Raw genomic sequence first — 21,675 nt, forward strand, 5'->3', positions numbered from 1 at the left:
GTAGTGAATTTAATAAGTGTCCAGGGTTCATACTGGTAGCATGTAAGAACATATTCACTGAAGTTGATTTTCTAAATGGCCTAAAGCCAATAAATTCTCCAACATTATATAGGGTTACATCTAAGAAATTAATATGTTCCCTATTTAATTCATAGGGAAAGGTTAAACCGTGTTCATTATTATCAAGGGTCTCAAAGAAACCCAAAAAGTCACTGACATCACCCTTACAAATGAAAATAAGATTGTCTATAAAACGCTTATACAATATGACATTGTTCTTAAAAAAACAGGGTAGGGTAAATAAATTTCTTCTCAAAAAATCCCATGTATATAATAGCATATGAGGGCGCAAAAGCAGCCCCCATAGCCGTACCTTTTAACTGCAGAAAAAACTCATTATTAAAAGAAAAATAATTATGAGTTAAACAAAATTCAAGTAAATTAATCAAAAAGGTGGTTCTGGGTCCATCACCCATCATTTCCATAATAGATTCCAAACCCCATCTGAGACTAATATTCGTATAAAGGGATTTTACATCAATAGTAACCCAATGGTAGTCATTTTGCCATCTAATCTGAGACACTTCACTTAACAAATCCTGAGTGTTGGAAATATGTGCTACAACCTTCTTTAAATGTGCTTTCAAGTGGAAATCCAAAAAAATATTAACATTACTTAAAAATGAACCAACCCCTGACACAATGGGTCTACCCGGGGGTTTACTCAAACATTTATGCACTTTAGGCAAGGCATAGAAAATGGGGGTTATAGGTTTCTTAATATATAATCTACCTACATCCTTATGATCAAAAAAGCCAAGATGTTCCCCTCTTTATAATAAAGTCAGTAGTTCATCATTATATTCCACTATTGGGTCCTTTATTAAACATTTATATTCATCTGCATTATTCAGCAAATCAGCCACCATTTCACAATAATTTTGTTTATTTAAAATGACCCAGTTATCTCCTTTATCAGCACACTTAAAAATGAACTCAGTTTTTTGTTTTTCAATACTTTTAAGAGCAAGCCATTCATTTTTGTTTAAATTATAATATTTCTTTTGCTTTACAAATTCAGTAAGTGTCACAAATATTTCTTTAGACAAAACTTTCACAAATACAGAGATGGCAGGCATCATAATATTAAGTACAAATTTCTTATCAGTTGCCAAGTAGGGTAATGTTAGCTTCCCATATCCAGTGTGGTAACAACTAGAATGATCTATTATTTCATCTAAACAGGAGAATTCAGCAGCATCATAATCATAAATTGACATATTTAATAAATCCTCATCAAATTCATTATTAGAACTGTCTGAATGAACATTCTCAGCAGAAATAGCAGCATTTTTTGAAAGAAAACTTTCAAATACAATTTCCTACTTAATGCCTTTAATTCTAAATACAAATCAGCAAAGGAAGGGAAGTGTGTAGGCACAAAATTACTGCCCTTTAGCAATACATCTTTCATATCATTTGTTAAGTTCAAATCAGATAGATTCACAACATGCAAAGTCTGTTCGTTGTACTCACTTAATTCTTCATCACTTAAAAGCGATTTCTTCCCTTTCTGCCATTTCTCCCCCAGCTAGATTTATTTGCCTGAAAGGAGTGGTCATTAATCGGAGAGACTGAAGTGCCGTTCGCACCCTCAGCCTCCAAAGTTATAGAAGCTGAAGGATCAGCAAATGTAACATTTTTTGAAACATACTTAGTTGCATTTTGTTCCACTGACGACGCTGACATACTCTGCCACTTCTGGTAGACGCTTCTAACCTTTGACCTGCTCCGCGTTGGCTCACACTGCCAGGAAAAAAGAATCCCAGTCTCATAGTCTTTTAAGTCCCTTATTAACTTGTTTCTTTTGCGCTGGATAATATCAGTCTCTAATTTGGAGATCTTTTCATTTATTTTAGAGATCTGCACTCTATAACAGGACTCCTCCACCACCTTGTCCTGTAGGTGCAAGATATCTGCTTTCAGTTTATCATGCGCTCTCATATTTCGCTTGACCAAAATACGGAGCCAATTCAGGGTACATTCCAAAGAGGCTTGCTTCCACTCCTCAAAGAGATCATTCTCCTCTTCCAAAAATTGTGTAGCAGGAAGCTTATCAATTCTTAGTCCCCTTGGAGTCAAACTTAGGCTTATATATTTCTCCAGAAGTCGAGTATCCAAAAAAAGAGCAACTTCTTTGGCCATCAGTCTCTCCAGCTGCTGAAAGCGCCCATCCGAATCACGATTTCCACCAACATTCCAGGGATCCAGCAAAGTGAACTTTTTTTTTCGTTCACTCATAATATCAGCAAAAAAAATTCCTCCTGGTAAATTAAGCTGCCCAGGAGTTCCAGTTGTCTGCGACATGTTAATACTGGTATAAGTGCTAGTGAAAATACTCCAAATACAAATCCAAAACACCAGCAAACGAAATAAAATAAAAAAACACACAATCACCAGCACTTCACCACTTCACCAGTATTTCTTCTTTATTCAAATAGCGATCTGGTACCTCGGCCTTTCGCCTTCATGGATCACAATACATTCACATTTTAGCAAATATATATATACACACACTCTAATTAACACAGCCAACTAGCATTAATTAGCTAATTCCTTAGACATTTAAAGTGATACAATTCATATTACTTTCACATATAATACATCCACCATTTCATCAGTATTTAACTACAAAAATATATAAATATAAATAAATCAATACAATACAATACACTCTAAGGACAATGTCAAACACAGACAACTTCAAAACTCAACTTCACACCTACCTCTCTTCTAAATGGAAATGTAACTGCATTCTCCCTACCTAGATCTCTAATAAGTAAAAGCCCTTGGGAGGTTATCCTCCTGTGTTCCTAAGCTCCTTACAGCTTGCTATATCTTTCCATACCTAAATCTCATCTGATCTTTTGCATCATGTACATATTGTAAATAGCCTTTAACTGGACTGTGTGAATAATTTTGTTAAAATGAATCTGTATTTTATAATCCATAGGATAGTTTGCTATGGGCAAAACTGCTCATGCCCTGTATTAAATTTGATAGTGTTGTCGCCTCACAGTAAGACGCTGTCCGGTTCGATTCTCAGCTAGAGCATCTTCTGCGTGGAGACATGCATGAATGGGCGTACCTTCGTTGAAGGTTGTGCGTCAGGGCTGGTAACTCGGCACGTAAAAATCAACTACCAATCATTAGCGGACCGGAGTTCCGCTGTGGCGACCCCTAACCGGGAAAAGCCGAAAGACACAACAACAGCAACGTATTTCTATATGTGCTTGTAACTTTTATTTTACTTGACTGTTTTCTCTTCTGTAACCTGTACCACGGAGCTTTTCTCCCTGGGCCTCCACTGAGAATGGGCTCTCTGGGCCCAGTGGACTTCCCTGGTAATCAAATTGGAAATAAATAAATAATAAATAAAACACAAACACGCAAGCCTATAGTTAACATATAAACAGGTGAGCATAGGTGGAGTCAAAAGACACTCCTATGGCCATACCACTAATCTGCAGAAATTACTTATCTTAAAATAAAAATATATATTTGCCTAAGAAAAAAACTAATGAAAAAATCAGAATGACCTGAAAAAAGTAGTCATTCAGTAGCATAAGCCCTTTATTCCAAACTTACACAGAAATTAAATGAAATGTGAAAGGAATCTACATCAAGTGTTCAAACATAAAATGTGCTTCTAGATGCCTTTCTTCGTTAACTGAGAAATCCTGCAGTATTCTGTACATTTGGGTTGACATGTTATAATAATGGTGATAAATACAAGTTGCAGAATTCAGTTAATAATTCAGTAAGGGAATTTTATAGGTCACCATAAATCAGCCGTAAAATGATGAAAAGTGATGTATGTATTTTAGGCGTCATGAAAAGCAATGTTGTCTGGAATAAGTAAACTTGTGCTAAAGGACAGCACACTCCAATACACATTTCACTGGCTTTTTAATAAACAAATCAAACTCTGGTCTGAACACAAGTCAATCCTGCATGTTTATACACACAACAAGCATAAAAGACAATTGTCTAGTCACTTCTTAATCAGGAGGGATAGATTCCTGTCCCAGAGACTTCCCATGCTTTGGAACAAGATCCCAATCTACATTAGGCAGAGCACCTCGCTAACACTCTTCAAAAGAAATCTTGACGAGTGGATGGGAAACAGAAAGTTTATCTCGGGGATCAATTCAGTGGCTCTGCTGGACAGAGGCACAGGGAACTAATCTAAGGGGGTGGCGAAAGCCAATACATTCTGGCTAGGCTTATAAATACCTTCGGGCAGATAGCCTAGTACCTACCTACCTACCTATAACACCAGCTCTAGCTTGTCTGATAAAAAAGCCTACATCACTTTTCAGTATAGAAGATAGTTTTGTATTTTACCTATTAGAATGACGTGTCTCGAGTCTGATCTGCTCTTATGACCAAACTCTTACTCCAGATAGAATCAATATACCTCATCGGCTCAAAGCTATTGTTTATATGCTTTCTGAACTTGTCAAAACAGCAGGAAATACAATGGGCAAATGACTTAGACAACATCTATAACTGTTTAACCCAAGGGAAACACGGTCTAGCCCTCATAACAGAGTCAAACACCTGATCAATCTTACTGAATTGCTTGGTTCTTTACAGATATCTCAAATGCCCATTTGGCATACTGGTTAATGTCTTAAGCCTCCCATGTACAGGGTTTGATCCTGACCTGCGGCCAATGGCTGTTTGGAATTTGCATGTTCTTCCTTTGTCTCTGTGGGGTTCCTTCCACCTCTAAAAAACATGCTTTGTGTTTCCATCTCAAACTCACCAAAAAAGAATGGATCTGTGGGCAGCAGCACAGACTCTACATGGTGCCTTATAGGGGGGAAGAGTTACACAGACCAACTACTTTAGGTATCTACTGTGGTTCACAGTATCCTCAAGATTAGAAAACACAGATTACAGACTACGTGCTGTGGCAGGGCTAGCCCCTCAATGGTGTAATATACAGCTGTAATTTATTCAGTTGTGCTGACTAAGATTACCAAATGGGCATGGGCAATTGCCAGTGATAAGAGGGTTGAGGACCCAGCCTACTCCACAGACCCATGCCAGTGGTGGGAGTGGTATATGTGCACCTAATGACCAGTGTGTGTCCATCAAAAAACCCAGCAATCCTGGGTCAATAAGCAACTGGCTGGTTAGTAAAGTTGCCCAGCGTGGGTCACCTGGGATAGTTCTGTTGAGTGAAAGCAGATGTAGAATCAATCAACCTGCCAAGCATGAACTAAGAATTGCTACACTTAATGTAGGCTCACTGATGCAACACATCTTGGAAGTGGGTGACATCATGTTAAAGCGGAGGATGGATATCCTATGTAACCAGGAGACAAGATGGAAGGGGAGTGCAGCAAAGCCATTTGGTTTGAGATCCTGAGACTATTGCTCAGGAGGAGAACAGGCTAGAAAAGGTGTGAGAATTTTGATGAGGGGAGAGGGCTCATGAGACAGTGAAGGATGTCATCAGAATTAGTGGCAGATTCATGACTACCAGACTCCAGCCTAATAATAGGGCAGTATTCATAATCTCAGTGATAGTGACTAAAAGAGTGCATTCAGACAGCAGTCTCAGGACCTACTAGATAAATCAGGACAACATGAATTGGTGTTAATAAATGGTGGCTTGAATGCACATATCACAACAGAAAGAATGGGATATGAGGACTGCCTGGGTCCACATGAGTGGGGCAACAGGAATAAAGAAGAAGAGGCTATTAAAGACTTCTGTTAGGCAAATGGCTTGATAATAGCCAACACGTGGGTCAGAAAGAGAGACAGTCACAAGATCACATACAAGTATGGCCAACATGCAACTCAGGTAGACTTCTTCCTAGTAAGGAAATGTCACTAGGATATAATCAGCAATTGCAAGGTCATCACCACTGGAACAGTTGGCCAACAGCATAAACTACTGGTTGCCACAATCAGGTGCAAGAAGTGGTCTGAGAAGGCTCTCAAGTCAACAGAGACCATGCTGAAGATGTGGAAGTTGAATGGAAAGGAAGCACAACAGTTCAAGGAATTACTCAGAGCTCTAGCACCTCAAGAAGAAGAGGAAATATGTGGAGTTGAAGAAGAATGGCAGTGCCTCAAAACTGCATGTATGAGGACTACATAACAGATATGCTGCTGTGCCAGGTAAGGAAATAATGTACATAAGGAAAGCTGGTAGTGGAATGCAGAAGTCCAGGAAGTCTCAGAAGAAAGGAGGAGTGCAGGAAAAGAGGGGGTAGAAAATATGGGCCAGACTAGGAAGGAATGCTAGTTTGATAACAAAAAAGTTAGGGCAGCAGTTGCAATAGCAAAGAACAAGGCATCAGAGTCACTCCACCAGCTTCTGAAAAGTAAGTCAGTAGATGGTACACAGAAACTATATCAGGTTGCAAGGCAAAGGCAGAAAGATAAAGAAAACAGTCAGGCACGCTTCACAATATATGTCACTAGTCCACAGAGCATTAAATGCAGATGGAAGGATTGCTTCCAGCAGCTTCTGAAAAAAAAGACAGAAGCTGTACTGCCCCAGACACAGCCTACAGTGAGAGAACAGAAGGAGCACACCATAGAAAAAGTAAGAGCAGCACTAAGGGAAATGAAGTCAGGGAAAGCAGCAGGCTCCGATGAGGTCACAGCAGATATGATAAAGATGCAGGGTGAGATGGGGAAGAAATGGCTCCTGAGGGTACTCACAGCAGTGTGGAGACAAAGGCATAACTAAGATGACTGGAGAATAAGCATACAAGTGCCAGTGTTCAAGAACAGAGAGGATATTCACAACTGTGGGCAGTACAGAGGTATCAAACCCCTGTCACACTGCATGAAAGTTCTGGAAAGAGCGATTGATAAATGGATATGTCGAGTAGTACAAAGTAAGATGGGTAATGAGTAGTTTGGATTCAGATCAGGATGCAGCAGAACTGACCCACTGTTTGCAGTGACACAGACAGTTGAGAAGAAGCTACAGATGAGGAAAGAGTTCAATCGGGCATTCCTAGACTTGGAGAAAGCATTTGTCAAGATCCAAGAAAGCTGATTTGGGCAGTCCTACAGTGGTTCAAAGTTCCATAAACATTGGTAGAGTTAGTGTAGGCTATGTACACAGACCCAATGACTCAAATAAAAACAGTGTTCTGTCTCAGACAGGCATTCCCAGTGGGAGTAGCTGTGCACCGGGGTTTAGCTCCGAGTTCACTGCTGTTCATAATGATGATGAACTACATTCGTAAACAGGTCAGAGGGCGCAGATCAACAAAGCTAAAATCCCCGCTCATGGAAAATGCATTAAAACTGTTGGGCTACTAGACAAATTCAAGTATGTGACGGTGAGGCAACAATTCAAGAGGTGAGTCTTCTGATAAGATGAAATAAGCTGTGAATGACATCAGTCTTTTAACTCTGCTAAGTGCCATGACTGATGCATTCCTGACAAACCCATTCTAACAATCCTAAATGGCCCCTGAATCTAGAAACCATGATAGAGGCCTGTAATCTTTAACAGCCGTGACTCTAGAAATCAGGATGGGGGCCTGTAATCTTTACTGGCCCATGAATCCAGAAATCAGGATGTAGGCAAGTAATCTTTAATGACCTGTGAATCTTGAAATAAAGGTAGAGGCCTGTAATCTTTAATGGCCTGTGAATGTAGAAACCAGGATGGAGTCCTGTAATCCTTACAGAGGCTTTCTCAGTCTTGAATCCTGCTGTCTGCCCCCCACTAAAATTTCTTTCTTCTGGGGACTTGTGATTCTGTCACTTTTACTCACGAGTTTCTGAATCCTTTAATCCAGAGTATACTTACTGAATACATCTTGTTGCTCTATCTCCCCTTAATTCTGTAAGTTTTACATGGGGCCTTCCTCTGAACTTGCACTCTTGACTCTGTTAATCCTCACAAGGTTCATAATTAATTTAATTAGGTGGCTGCCCTCTAAATGTTAACTTGTTTATATACTAAGAGCCAACTAGACAATTTTACTCAGGGTTTTCAGGCACTATATTATGAGGCTTATTCACACTCATAGCCTTTTATCATTTGTGCTGAAGTGACATACAGGTAAAATGAGAATCGTGTAAAAGGTTTTTACTTATTTTTTTGTTTGCATTTGCTAACCGGGGTAGAGCTCTGATTTCCACTGTCCTTTTTCAGACTAAGCTCAAGAGCAATTTCTAATTAAGTGACTTGCTAAATCGCACAGGGGCTGAAGAATGGACCACAGGAAGCAGCTGATTAACATCTTAATTCTCTGTGCCAACAGCGAGACAGACATTTAGTTACTTGATGTTCTGCTTATTTGCCTTTTCACAATATACCTACATTATGTAGACGTACTTCTATTTTCCAGACAAAGGTCACAAACTTTTCACTAAGTGCACTACAGTTTCTATAAGTGAAACCGTCCAGCATATTCCAGTCACACCACTGCAGTTCCACCCTAGTGCATCTTTTAGAGACGTCACAATGCAAACTACAAGAAAAAATCAAAAACTGTGTGCTAGACAATGATATACAGTGAAAGCTACATAACAGCTCTTTACTCAAATTAAGGCCATACATGCGTTTCATTCAGAAACAACGCTATTTGCTGATATGAGCATCACATGGAGTTATATAAAATACAGTTATGAAGAACATCAAAGAGAAAACATACCAGCTTACTTTGAAACAGTATGCTTACAGGAATGCATGCAATACATAATCACATATCAAATGAAGGAGGCATTTGACCTGAAAGACCCAGTTATAAAGTGTTAATGACATTCAGTCTGCTGTCCTGATTTATATCCCCTTAGGATCTTAGTTGTGCTCTGCAAATTAGAAAGCCACTTAAAATATCATGGCTGTCAGTCTCATAGCTCAAGAATCAGGGAGAAGGCCAAACATTAGTGATAGAGGCTTGAAATCATGGACAATTTTTAAATATTAATTTAATTTGCTTTGAAGGTTGAAGAATAAAAGGACTTGCATTACAATGCATTTTCTGAAAAAACAATGAGGTCTGGACCTCTAAATGCTATACGGTTTGGCTGAAAATTACTAATTTTATGAGAGAGGCAGCAAATAACGTGAGCAGTGTCAAGTGCCTGCTGCAAAACTGGGAACAGCTACAAGGAACAACTCAGGTAAATGTTCCTAGGTTACACTTTTCTACTTGTGCTCAGCAGACCTTAATCAGTTAACCAATAGTAAAAGAATGCACACAACATGCTCCTGCTTGGAGACTATTATCAATATCTAGCACAATTTTTACAACTATCTCAAACAAATACAGAGGTAATATTTTTTTCTGTGTCAGATGTCTTTCAAACAATTAGGTAGAGCAACTCTGAGAACATAGTGTTAAAAGTACTACCACCACAGGGAAGCAATATAATCTGTGTGACCACACAACTGTTTTAATCTAGCTTTTAACAAACACATGTCAAAAGAAGAACCGGCAACAGGAAGATATTTCCAATGGGAAATCAGTCCTGCTTTAATTGGATTAGGAAAAGAACAGATGATGAAGTTAGTTGGCTGTGATGTTACATTTACCCTGCCTGAATACAAATAACATTTCAAACTCAGCATTAGACTTAAAGAGAATAAGCCTAAGTGGAATACATTAATTGTTTTGTAAACATGCTAATTAAAAAAAAAAAACTATTAGCAATTCAAATACAGTGTGATGTTTTGCACATACATAATTTGTCTTCAGACCACTAATTTTATATTGAAACAATAATCAAACCATAAGCATGTGTAGTGGAATAGCATTATACTACGAAATATTTTGGTAGTAATATTTTTAATGACGTACCCCTTTTATGCCTTTCAGATCTCCCTTCAGCAAACTATCCAGTGGAAAAGTGATAATGTTGTTCATGTTCTGGATCTGAAAGAATAAAATCAATTTTAAATGAAGGACATTCTAACCACTCAGCAATTATTTCAGAGTGGCAAATTCAGCTAGCAGTACATCTTATTTTTATTAACTGCACCTCTAATTAAGAAATGCTAACGATAGCACAAAATGCTACAAAACTGACTCAAAGAAATAAAGGAGAAATACACAAAGCAGTTTTGCAAGCCAGCCATAGATAAAATAAACACATCACACGATTGTTTTTCCTGCAGCGGAAATCAAACTATTACTCATTTGATTCACTATTTTTACTGTATCCTAGGGATTCAGCCTTGCTACAAAATGGCTAATCAGATTCAAAAGACCTGATTGACAACACGCTGATGACACTATTTTCCTGAAGCTTATCTAGTCCTACTGATGATAACACTGGCATCTGTGGGTCTAGATAAGTGACAGGAAATATTGTAGCTATAATAATTATAACAATAATAATAATGTGTCAACATTTAAAAGTAATATGAAACACCATAACTCCTAGGATGTCAAAACACTGCAGCTTATGATAAGACCTAATACTAAGACTGATGTTACTATACAATAACACAGACCACTGTCACACTGTACTGTTTAAATGCCATCTGACGTTAACTCACCTAACTGCTGGATATCTGGCGCAGCAGAAATTACACTGCAGACTGCAGCCTAACTACTTAATAAAATTCAATACCAGCACAAATTCAAAGTCGGCATACACCAGCAAAATTCAGCTATACCACAAACTAGAAACCTGCAGCGAATACTTTATGAAAAGCCCCTACTAATGCGACAGAACACCAAAATCTGAAACTTGAGACATTTGCCTTTCTGTCTCCAAGGTATCTGTATCGTACTAACCGCAGAAAGGGTGAATACTAAAGCTGTATTTGATTTCACACCATAAAGTCAGAGAAATAAAAACTTCAGGATTGCTAGTCCCATATTTCTGCACTACCTACTGCATGAAGCACAACTCTACAGGTATCATCCCTCAGCCATACCCAAATGATACTACAATACCTCCTCGGCACTAAAATTGAACTTTGAACATTACTTACAAAAAACCCACCACAAACAGCCTTGTATATACCCATTTAAGTCATAAGTAGGTAGTATGAATCACAATGCAAATTATACAATGCTGTTTTCATCAACAAATAATTTTTTGCAGTTCTTGGTGGTGCTGGTGGTGGTGGTGGGGGGGGGGCATGAGGACCATGGAGGTCAGATGGATGCATTGCAGCTGGTACAGGAGAAGGAGATGCTGACTACTACATCAGAAAGTTAAGAACATGTTGGGGGAATCAAATCTGGATGATCTGAAATCAACCCAGCTGAAAAATGAATGCAAAATGTTTTGCTTCCAAGTAATTGTTCTCCTTTTTAAAGAAAATACTTACGCTAATCTGTACGTTTTTAAATATAAACCCATTGCCAAAATCTCTGCATTGAAATGGCTTGAATGGCCTTTGTTTCTTTATCACACACTGGTCACTGGTCTTTTTATAACAGTGGTTTGATGAGTGAAGTGTTTCAGATTCTGTTCCATCCTATGTAAATTTTCAGGTAAGATCTCATTATCAAATGAAAGATTGTTAATGTAATGTACAGAAAGTTCAGATTTGTTTTACTAGTTTGCAACACAATATTAACTGTTAACCAAGGCACTATACCCATTTTATAAACAAAGTTTCAACACCAAATTTCTCCTCTACATTTTAAAAGATAAATATCCTACCCATTTCATTCACATCAGTCTTGACTTCTTCCTCAGATCAGATCTAATCTTGAGTAATGTGGTAAGGGTAGCATTAAAGAGACAGGCATATCGAAATTTGTACACTTACTGAATGATGTGGACTGATAAGGAAAAGAAATCATAAGCATCACAAGATGGCCACTCACAGGGGACTGATGAGGAAAAAGGGGGAATGAAAAGTTGAAGGAACACAATGGTACTAAAAAAAATAAAGAGGATACATGTAATAAGGTGGGAAAGAGGACATGATGGCAAAAAATGGGCAGCACAAGAGAGGTCAGAAAAAGGAAAAGTACAGCTAGAAAGGAAACTGGAGTCCTAAAGTGAGGATACCTTGGGAAGTGCAGGAAGAGAGCATGAGAAGGGATGAAACGGAGCATTCAGAACCAGAAATTTAAAGAGCTGAATCTAATAAAATAATGGCAGAATGGCATAAATGTAAGTACCTGCAGGGGATGAAAGGAAAATAATAGAACAAAATTCTGAGCTGAACAACGAAGAAATAAAAAAGTTATTCTGGTGGTGGTGACACACAGAGTCTTCAAGGGACAGTAAGTACCCTTTCTAGAATTTATGGGGAAATACATAAAACAGAACAAAGAGTGGTGGTAAAAGGCACCAATGTAAGAGATGAACTGCAGACATACAGGGATACTAAAGAAGGAAAAAAAATCAACTTTAAGAGGAGTTTGGAAGAGAAGAAGAGATGAACAAGGAAATGATGAATTACAGGCAAGGAAATTAACAGAGGATGGTTCCCATCTGATGTTAGGCAAATGTTTAATGAGGGACACCTCTTTATCTGCAGTGCTGAATGAGGCATAGAGAGCAGACGAGTTAATGTAACTGATGTACAGTGCATGTGGCTTGGGTACCAGAGTCCACTGTTCAGGGGAGGACAGACTAGAAAAGGTAAGGGAAATGTAGTGAGGGAGAGGCTTCAAAAGAAGTGAGAGAATTCATTAGAACTATTGACAGACTCATGGCAATCAGACTCCAGTGTAGGGATAGGACACTACTCATAATCTCAGCCTACATCCCACAGCAGAGTTTTGATAGTGAGAGAAAGAGTGCATTCAGACAGCAGTTTCAGGACCTACTACACAAATCAGGCCAACATGAATTGGTGTCAATAATGGGTGACTTAAATGCACATATCGGGACAGACAGAACTGGATATGAGGACTGCCTAGGCTCACATAGGTTCATACGTGTGTACTAGGCTAATTGCCCTGGAGCCTTTACAAGCCTGGCCCATAAGATTACCCTGGCATTGTGCCACCCAACCTTAGTTCCTAGTGCCTCTGTCAAGTAGAGCCACTGGAGTGATCCCCGAGGTGAATTTTCTATTTCACATCCACTCATCAAGATTTCTCTTGAAGAAGGCCAGTGAGGTGCTCTGTTTGACATGTATGGGAAGTCTATTCAATAGCATGGACAGTCTCTGTATTATGAACCTGTCCCTCCAGCATGTTCTGTTGATTGTGGTAATGAGGTTGAGGTCTCTGGAGCGTGTGGTGCGGAGGGATTGGGATTCCTTTAGATGTAGCATTACTAACAGAGCTGGGTCAGACATGGCTTTGTAAGTCAAGCAGAGATCGACTCTAAGTAGGCGATATGAGATAGAGAATAGTTAGAGTTTTTTGAGTCTATCCATATAGGACAAGTGTTTAAGGCCTAGGATCCTCTTTGTGAGGTACTTTTGCGGCCTCTCCAGTTGTTGGAGGTGTCTAATGAGGTACATGCCAAATGGGGCATTGTACTCAATGACTGGTCTAATGAGGTAAGAGTAGAGGGAGACAATGACCTCTTTCTTTCTGGATGCAAAACCCTTAGTAATGAGATGTGCCACATAGAAGGACTTTCTGACTACAGTGGCAATGTGGTGGTCAAAAGACAGGTTGCTGTCAACCTGTGTTTCCAGATCTGCTATAACGCCTTCTGTGTTCAGTGGACTACCATCAATGTGGTAAAGGGAAACAGGTTTTTCCCAAAGGGGATGAAGACATGTTTTGGCATTGAGCTTAAGGCCATGGTTCTGACACCAGTCGTTGGTCTCATTGAGGTCTTTCTGTAGGATGTCAGCATCACTTGGGGAGATAATAATAGCTTCCAACTTGCAATCACCTGCGAACTTTCTCAGCCAGAGTCCATTCGTGTTGGCCTGGACTTCAGAGAAGTAGATACCAAACAGGAGAGGACCCAGGACAGAACCCTGTGGGACTCCACTCGTGACTGGTCAGCTACTTTCACACTGTGGGTTCTATCTGTGGGCCAGTTTGCAACCCACCTAGTGATATAGGGGTTGATGCCTAGCTTAGTAAGCTTTTCTATGATTCCTGAGTGGGGAATGGTATCAAAGGCATTGGCCAGATCAAGGTAGGCTGTATGAAACACCTTACCTTCATCCACAGCTCTGGTGACTGACTCAAAGAAGTCAACCAAGTTGAGCAGGCATGATCTACCCTTCATAAAACCAAACTGTGTGGGATCCAGAGTTTGGAGATTCCCTATATCCTTGTTTATTAGGTCCATGATGATGCGGTTCATAGCTTTGCATATCAGACTCGTCAGGCTAATGGGGCGATAGTTCCTGGGGTATGTAGTCTCTCCTCCTTTCTGGAGAGGGATGACTGTAGCAGTGCGCCATTCGGTAGGGACAAAGCCTGAGGTGAGGCTGTGACTGAACAGGGCACACAGGTGAGGTGCCAGTTCACTCTGTAGTTCATGTAGAACACAGCCAGGGATACTGTCAGGTCCCATAGAAGATGTGTTCTTGGCCTTGGACAGTGCTGTTTAAACCTGTGCAGCAGTAAAACTGGGTGCCTGGCAATCTACTGGTATTGTGATTGGTCCTTGGGGGGGGAGGGGTAAAGTTAGCACTGAATCTGTTTGCCAGTATATTTGCAATATCTGTTGGCTATGTATAGGAGATACCATTGTGCAGTAGCTCAGAGCAAATCTGGGTATTGCCATGGAGATTCTTTACATAACTATAGAAGGCCTTGTTGTTGTATTTACTATCTGCTGCAATTCTGTTTTCATAGCTAGCTTTAGAGGATTTGATGAGGGATATCAACTCTTTGCTGAGGCTGATAAGGGAGTTTTTGTAGTCTTGGGACTTCACCTTATTCCGGATCAGTTTCCTTCTTCTGTTGTAGAGTTTGTTTATGGCAGGGGACCACCAGATTGGCTTCCTTTTTTTTGAGGAGAGCATCTTAGTTCTATTGGGTATGGTGAGATCCATGCATGTGTGTACATGTTCGTACAGTACATTGGTGTATAATATGGCGGTCATGCAAATATTCTCCATTTGCATGGGCGCCGTGAAGTTAGCCACCTCTGTTTTTAGGAGCCCAAAGTTAGCTTTGGAGAAGTTTTTCATGGTGGTTACCTTTGTTGGGGTGGGGTGGGGGGGTGGGAGGGATGTGGATTTCCAAGGTGATTAGCTTGTAATTGGATCTAACCAGGGAGGAGTTGACTATTGGTGTAGAGCAATAGTCGTCCATGTTAGTAATGACCAGGTCAAGGATGTTGCTACCTCTAGTGGGGGTAAGAACGAGTTGGTCCAGGGCATTGGAATTAATGAATTCCAGAAAGCGTTGGGCAAGTGTATTGGTACATGGGCAGTTTTCCCAGTTAATGGAGGAGTAGTTGAAGTCGCCTAGTATGGGAGTGTTAGGTTGGACCTTAATATTCTCCAGGGTGCTTAGGAATGTGGAGTGTGAATCTTGGGACATGATTGGGGACCTATAGCGGGCTACGACCGGAATCACTGTCTTACCCAATGTTAGCTGCACCTGAAGTATCTCAGATGCGTTATGCTGGGCTACTAGTCTGGAGGTTTGCGCATCCTTTATGAATATGGAAACACCACCGTCTTTGGAGCTTCAGTCCAAGTTCTGGGGCTGAAAGGTGTGGAATGAGTTGTAGCCTGGTAGTGCAGGGGTGCTTTCTGCTGCCTTGAACCAGGTCTCTGTTGCAGCACAAATGTCAATGTTCTCCATTTTAAGGAGGACTTTGAGTGAGTGCATTTTGAGATTTAGACTTCTAGCGTTGAGCAGCATGACCCTCAAATTGCATTTGTTTGTAGCTGTTACAGTGGTAATTTGGTCTTTAGAACACTGCCTAAAAAAGGCACTATAGGGGTGGCAAGAGCCTTGGGCAGTATCCGGAACCCCAGGGGTGACAGATGCAGGCCATATCTGGCAAAGCATCAAGGTCTGTCAATTATGTCACTCCAGGCAGACAGATACTGGATCCCCTTAGAATGACACCAGAAACTTAGCCAATTGTTGAAATCAATCATTTTCTGCTTGTACTGTGGTATCATTCTGGGTGATGGTAGGATGCTGCTCAGGGCTAGGGTCATACCACCTGGGCTACATAATCCGAGAGCTCCTCCATGTCTCTTTTCATGTAGTCCAGGGAGGTACGTCTCAGGTCATTCACATCCACATGTACAATGACAGAGTCATATTTGTACCTGTTTTTGAGGGACATGAGTGCGTGCGTTATATGGCGGATCCTGGCGCCTGACAGGCAGCTGACTGCTACTTTCTCCTTATTGAACCTAGTGAGTGGGACATCAGTGTGCCTCACTATCGAGTCACCTATGACTAGTGTGTTGGGCATGCTGTTTTGCCTCAGGGGCTTTGGTTGAGTGGCACACTGTTTAGCAGAGTTATGTGTCTCGTGATTAGTGTTGGTTTGTGGTGGTCGAGTGCAATTCTGCCTTGGAGGTCACTGCTGTTTGGTTAGATTTTTATTGAGAGCCTTCGCGAAGGTGGGTGTGTGCTTTGTGTTTTTATGTGAAGGCAATGCTGGTGTGTGATCTGGAGGGCTATGTGTTCCATGTGGTGTGGGGCAAGTGTTGACCTTCTCCTCTTGACCAATTATTCCGGTCTTGGCTGAAGAGTGCGTTGCTTCCAGTTTGGATATACAAGTGCATCTCTCACAAGTTTGAGTGTTGGGGGGTAAGAGGAGAGGGTTGTCAGTGTACATGAGGCAGTTGCTACATAGCCTCAGGATGCCCAAGTTCACCAGGTTAATAGGGGAAAGCACAGGGAACTGACCTTTAGACATGCCTGGAGGGGTGGGCATTAATAATAATACTGGAGCTGTTTCCTTGTAGAACATTTAGTGCTGGTAGCACTTTTATAGGTTCATAGGTTCATAGGTTCATACTAGGCTATCTGCCCGAGGGCATTTACAAGCCTAGCCCATCGTTTTGTGGCTTACGCCACCCCTTTAGTATGGGGAACTATACCCATTATTTTGCTGTGTCTCTGTCGAGCAGTGACACTGAGGTAATCCCTGGGGTATATCTGCGATCTCCCATCCATTGGTCAAGATTTCTCTTGAACAAGGCCAGCGAGGTGCTCTGCCTCACATGTACCGGGATTTTGTTCCACAGCATAGGGAGTCTTTGGGTGATGAATCTATCCCTCCAGCACGTCCTATTAATAGCCGTGTCAAGGTTTAAGTCTCCGCCCTTGTGGCTCTGATGGATCTAGATTTTTAAGGTGAAGCATATTCATCAAATCTGGGTTTGACATGGCCTTGTATGTTAGGCAAAGGTCACCTCTGAGCAAGCGTGCGACTGAATAGAGCTGGAGTTCTTTCAGTCGGGCAGCATAGGACAGATTTTTGAGACCCTTTATCCTTTTGGTGAGGAACTTTGTGGCCTCTCCAGCTGCTGCAAGTGTCGGGTCAGATACATTCCGAATGGGGCATTGTACTCAATCATTGGTCTGATGAGTGATGAGTAAAGGAGACTATGACCTCCCTTGATCTAGATGAGAATCCCTTCATGATAAGGTGGGCAATGTAGAAGGTCTTCCTAACTACTTTAGCTACATGGGTGTCGAATGACAGACTACTATCAACCTGGGTCCCCAGGTCCCTGATAACTTCTTCTGTGCTCAGTGGATTGCCACCTATTTGGTAGCTAGGGGTAACCTTGTTTTTCCCGAAGGGTATGACTATGCATTTTTTGGCATTTAACTTTAGGCCGTGGCTCTGGCACCAGTTATCCGTTTCTGTGAGACCCTTCTGAAGGATATCTGTGTCAGATGTGTTTTCTACTATGGCGCCCAGTTTGCAGTCATCTGCAAACTTTGTCAGCCATAACCCTCCTGTGTTTGCTTGTACTTCGGAAAAGTATCTACCACAAGAGGAGTGTTTTTTGTACTACAATAATTTCTACAAGAAGTCTGGTAAAGTGCTAAGCTAACAAGCTAGTAAAAGTGCAGGAGAGGAAAGAACTAACAGATCTACGAAAAATTGAAGAACAGACTTTGGCACTGCTCAGAAGCTTACAAAAAGTCCTGGATACAGCAAATCTGTATTTGGACTAGATTAGTTACAGGAAAGGTGGGAAGCAAGCGCAGATGTGGGCTTTTAAACCAGAAAGTTGAAAGAGATGGAGAAACTGCCCAAATGGTCAATAAACTACAATTTCTGGGCCAAAAAACACTCCTCTTGTGGTAGATAGGCTACCTAGTACTTACCACTCCCACTGACAAGCTACAAGGCTTCCCTCCAACACAGAAAGGCTTGGGGGGCTCAGAAGCTTACAAACAGTCCTGGATACAGCAAATCTTTACCTGGACTAGACTAGTTACAGGAAAGGTGGGCAACAAGCACAAACGTGGGCTTTTAAACCAGAAAGTTGAAAGATATGGAAAAACTGCCCAAACGGCCAATAAACTACAATTTCTGGACCAAAAACCACTCCTCTTGTAGTAGCTAGACTACCTAGTGCTTACCACTCCCACTGATAAGCTAGAAGGGCTTCCCTCCAACACAGAAAGGCTTGGGAGGGGGCTCAGAAGCTTACCAACAGTCCTGGATACAGCAACTCTGTATCTGGACTAAACTTGTTACAGGAAAGGTGGGAAACAAGCGCAAATGCAGGCTTTTAAACCAGAAAGTTGAAAGAGATGGAAAAAACTGCCCAAACAGCCAATAAGTTACAATTTCTGGGCCAGGAACCACTCCTCTTCTGATAGATAGGCCACTTATTACTTACCACTCCCACTGGCAAGCTAGAAGGATTCCCTCCAACACAGAAAAGCATGGGGGCTCAGAAGCTTACACACAGTCCTGGATACAGCAAATCTGTACCTGGACTAGGCTACTTACAGGAAAGGAGGGAAACAAGCCCAAACGCAGTCTTTTAAACCAGAAAGTTGAAAGAGATGGAAAAACTGCCCAAATGGCCAATAAACTACAATTCCTGAGCCAGAAACCACTCCTCTTGTGGTAGATAGGCTACCTAGTGCTTACTACTCCCACTGATAAGCTAGAAGGCTTCCCTCCAACACATAAAGGCTTGGGGGGTTCAGAAACTTACAAACAGTCCTGGATACAGCAAATGTGTACCTGGACTAGACTAATTACAGGAAAGGTGGGGAACAAACACAAACGTGGGCTTTTAAACCAGAAAGTTGAAAGAGATGGAAAAACTGCCCAAACAACCAATAAACTACAATTTCTGTGCCAGAAACCACTCATCTTGTGGTAGCTATGCTACCTAGTGCTTACCACTTCCACTGATAAGCTAGAAGGGTTCCCTCCAACACAGAAAGGCTTGGGGGGCTCAGAAGCTTACCAACATTCCTGGATACAGCAAATCTTCATCTGGACTAGACTAGTTATAGGAAAAGCAGGAAACAAGCCCAAATATGGGCTTTTAAACCAGAAAGTTGAAAGAGATGGAAAAACTGCGCAAATGGTCAATAAACTACAATTTCTGGGCCAAAAACCACTACTCTTGTGGTAGATAGGCTACCTAGTACTTACCACTCCCACTGATAAGCTAGAAGGCTTCCTTCTGACACAGAAAGGCTTTGGGGGCTCAGAAGCTTACAAAGAGTCCTGGATACAGCAAATCTGTACCTGGACTGGACTAGACTAGTTACAGGAAAGGCGGGGAACAAACGCAAATGCGGGCTTTTAAACCAGAAAGTTGAAATAGATGGAAAACTGCCCAAACGGCCAATAAACTACTATTTCTAAGCTAAAACCCACTCCTCTTGTGGTAGATAGGCTACCTAGTGCTTACCACTCTCACTGATAAGATAGAAGGCTTCCCTCCAACACTGGAGGGCTCAGAAGCTTAACAACAGTCCTGGATACAGCAAGTCTGTATCTGGACTAGACTAGTTACAGGAAAGACAGGAAACAAGCTTATAATTTTTTTTTTTTTTTTTTTTTTACAGAAAAGCAGCTAAAACAACAGTAAATACAATTCAGATGCAGTGCAGGCTAGCAAACGAGTGTGTAGCAATATTAAATAAATGCAATTAAATTAACAAATGACTAAGACAAGTGCAGAAGGCTGTAAATTAGAAGGCTACTGTGGGGCAGTAGGAATAAAGGAGAGGCCATCCAAGACTACTGTCTGGCAAATAGCTTAAAGGTGGACAAAACATGGTTCAGTAAGAAAGACAGTCACAAGACCACATATAAAAGTGGCCAACAAGCAACTCAGGTAGACTTCTTTCTAGCAAAGAAAATGCACTGGGGCAGAATCAGTGACTGCAAAATCATTTCCATTGAAACAATCAGCCTGCAGCATACTACTGGTTGCCACAGTCAAGCAGTGGTATGATAAAGCTCTAAGTTCAAGAAAAACTAGGATGAAGACCCAAAGTTGACTGGAGAGAAATCACAGGAGTTCAAGGAACCACTCAGGGATCTAGCACCTCAGGAAGAAGAAAAAACGAGTGGAGCTGAAGAAGAATGGCAGCGCCTCAAAACAGCATGCACAAGGAGTACAAAATTGATATGTGGCTAAGGCAGGTATGGAAAGCTGGTTGTGGAATACAGAAGTGCAGGAAGTCACCAAAAGAAAAAGGAGGGGTGCAAGAAAACGTGGGAAATAGAAAAGACAGAGCAGGCTAGCAAGGAATACTGGCTGGCTAACAAAGAAGCTAAAAGAAGAGCTGCAATAGCAAAGAACAAGTCATCTGAGGCACTTTAGCAGCTTCCAGAAAGTGATTCAGCACATGGCACAAAAAAAACTATCAGGATGCAAAATTAAGAGAGAAATATGATGAAGACAGCCTGAAGACAGTCCTACACACTTCATAAGGGAAGCTAGCCACAACCTGCTCACCAGTCTGCAAGATACCAAAAGCAGATGGAAGGAATATTTCAAGCAGCTTCTGAATGAAAAAAAAACTAACAGAACCTGTACTTTTCCAGACATCTTATGATGAGAAAAGAGGAGGAGCCCACCTTAGAAGAAGGAAGAACAGCACTAAGGAAAATGAGATCATGGCAGATATAATCAAGATATTGGGTGAGTTAAGGGAGAAATGGCTCCTGAGGCTACTAATAGCAGTATGGAGACAAAGGTGTATCCCAGATGACTGAAGATAGTGCCAGTGTAGAAAAACAAAGGGGACGTCCACAACTATCAGCAGTACAAAGGTATCAAACTCTTGTCACACTGCCTGGAAGTTCTGGAGAGGGTGACTGATAAATAAATACACAGAGTAGTAGAAAAATGATGGGAGATAAGTCGTTCAAATTCAGATCAGGATGCAGTACAACTAACCCTGTGTTTGCAGTGACACATCTAGTTGAAAAGAAGCTAGAGATGAGAAAAGAGTCTAACTGGATGTTCCTAGACTTGGAGAACAATATGGTATGGTCCCAAGGCTAATGACTACTAAGACTCTTTTAAGCCTAGCCATGCAACCCAAACATAACTCACAAATTTGATTTATACAGTGCAGTGGTTTGAAGTCCCAGAATCCTTCATAAAATTAGTGCAGATTATATACAAGGACCCAATAACTGAAGTATCAACAGTGTTCAGACACACAGAGGAGTTCCCAGTCAGAGTGAAAGTGCATCAAGGTTCAGGTCTGAGCCCACTGCTGTTAATGCTGGTGATGAATACATCTGCGAACAAGTTGGAGGGTCAGATCAAAAAGGCATTGTATGCAGATGATATGACAT

General features: G+C 41.1%; 1 protein-coding gene across 6 annotated transcripts in view; it reads right to left on the reverse strand.

Annotated features, from left to right (window-relative positions):
• Positions 1 to 21,675, reverse strand: part of ASAP2 (ArfGAP with SH3 domain, ankyrin repeat and PH domain 2) — a 2,005,955-nt gene that overhangs the window by 1,276,964 nt on the left and 707,316 nt on the right. For all 6 annotated transcript variants that reach the window (XM_044079125.1, XM_044079114.1, XM_044079099.1 and 3 more), the window contains exon 4: positions 9,858 to 9,932. In XM_044079125.1, the coding sequence (XP_043935060.1) occupies positions 9,858 to 9,932 (75 nt within the window). The remainder of the gene's footprint in view (positions 1 to 9,857; positions 9,933 to 21,675) is intronic.

This window comes from Protopterus annectens, chromosome 1.part1, assembly GCF_019279795.1.
Source record: "Protopterus annectens isolate FY-2018-M chromosome 1.part1, PAN1.0, whole genome shotgun sequence".
Classification (NCBI taxonomy): Eukaryota; Metazoa; Chordata; order Ceratodontiformes; family Protopteridae; genus Protopterus; species Protopterus annectens.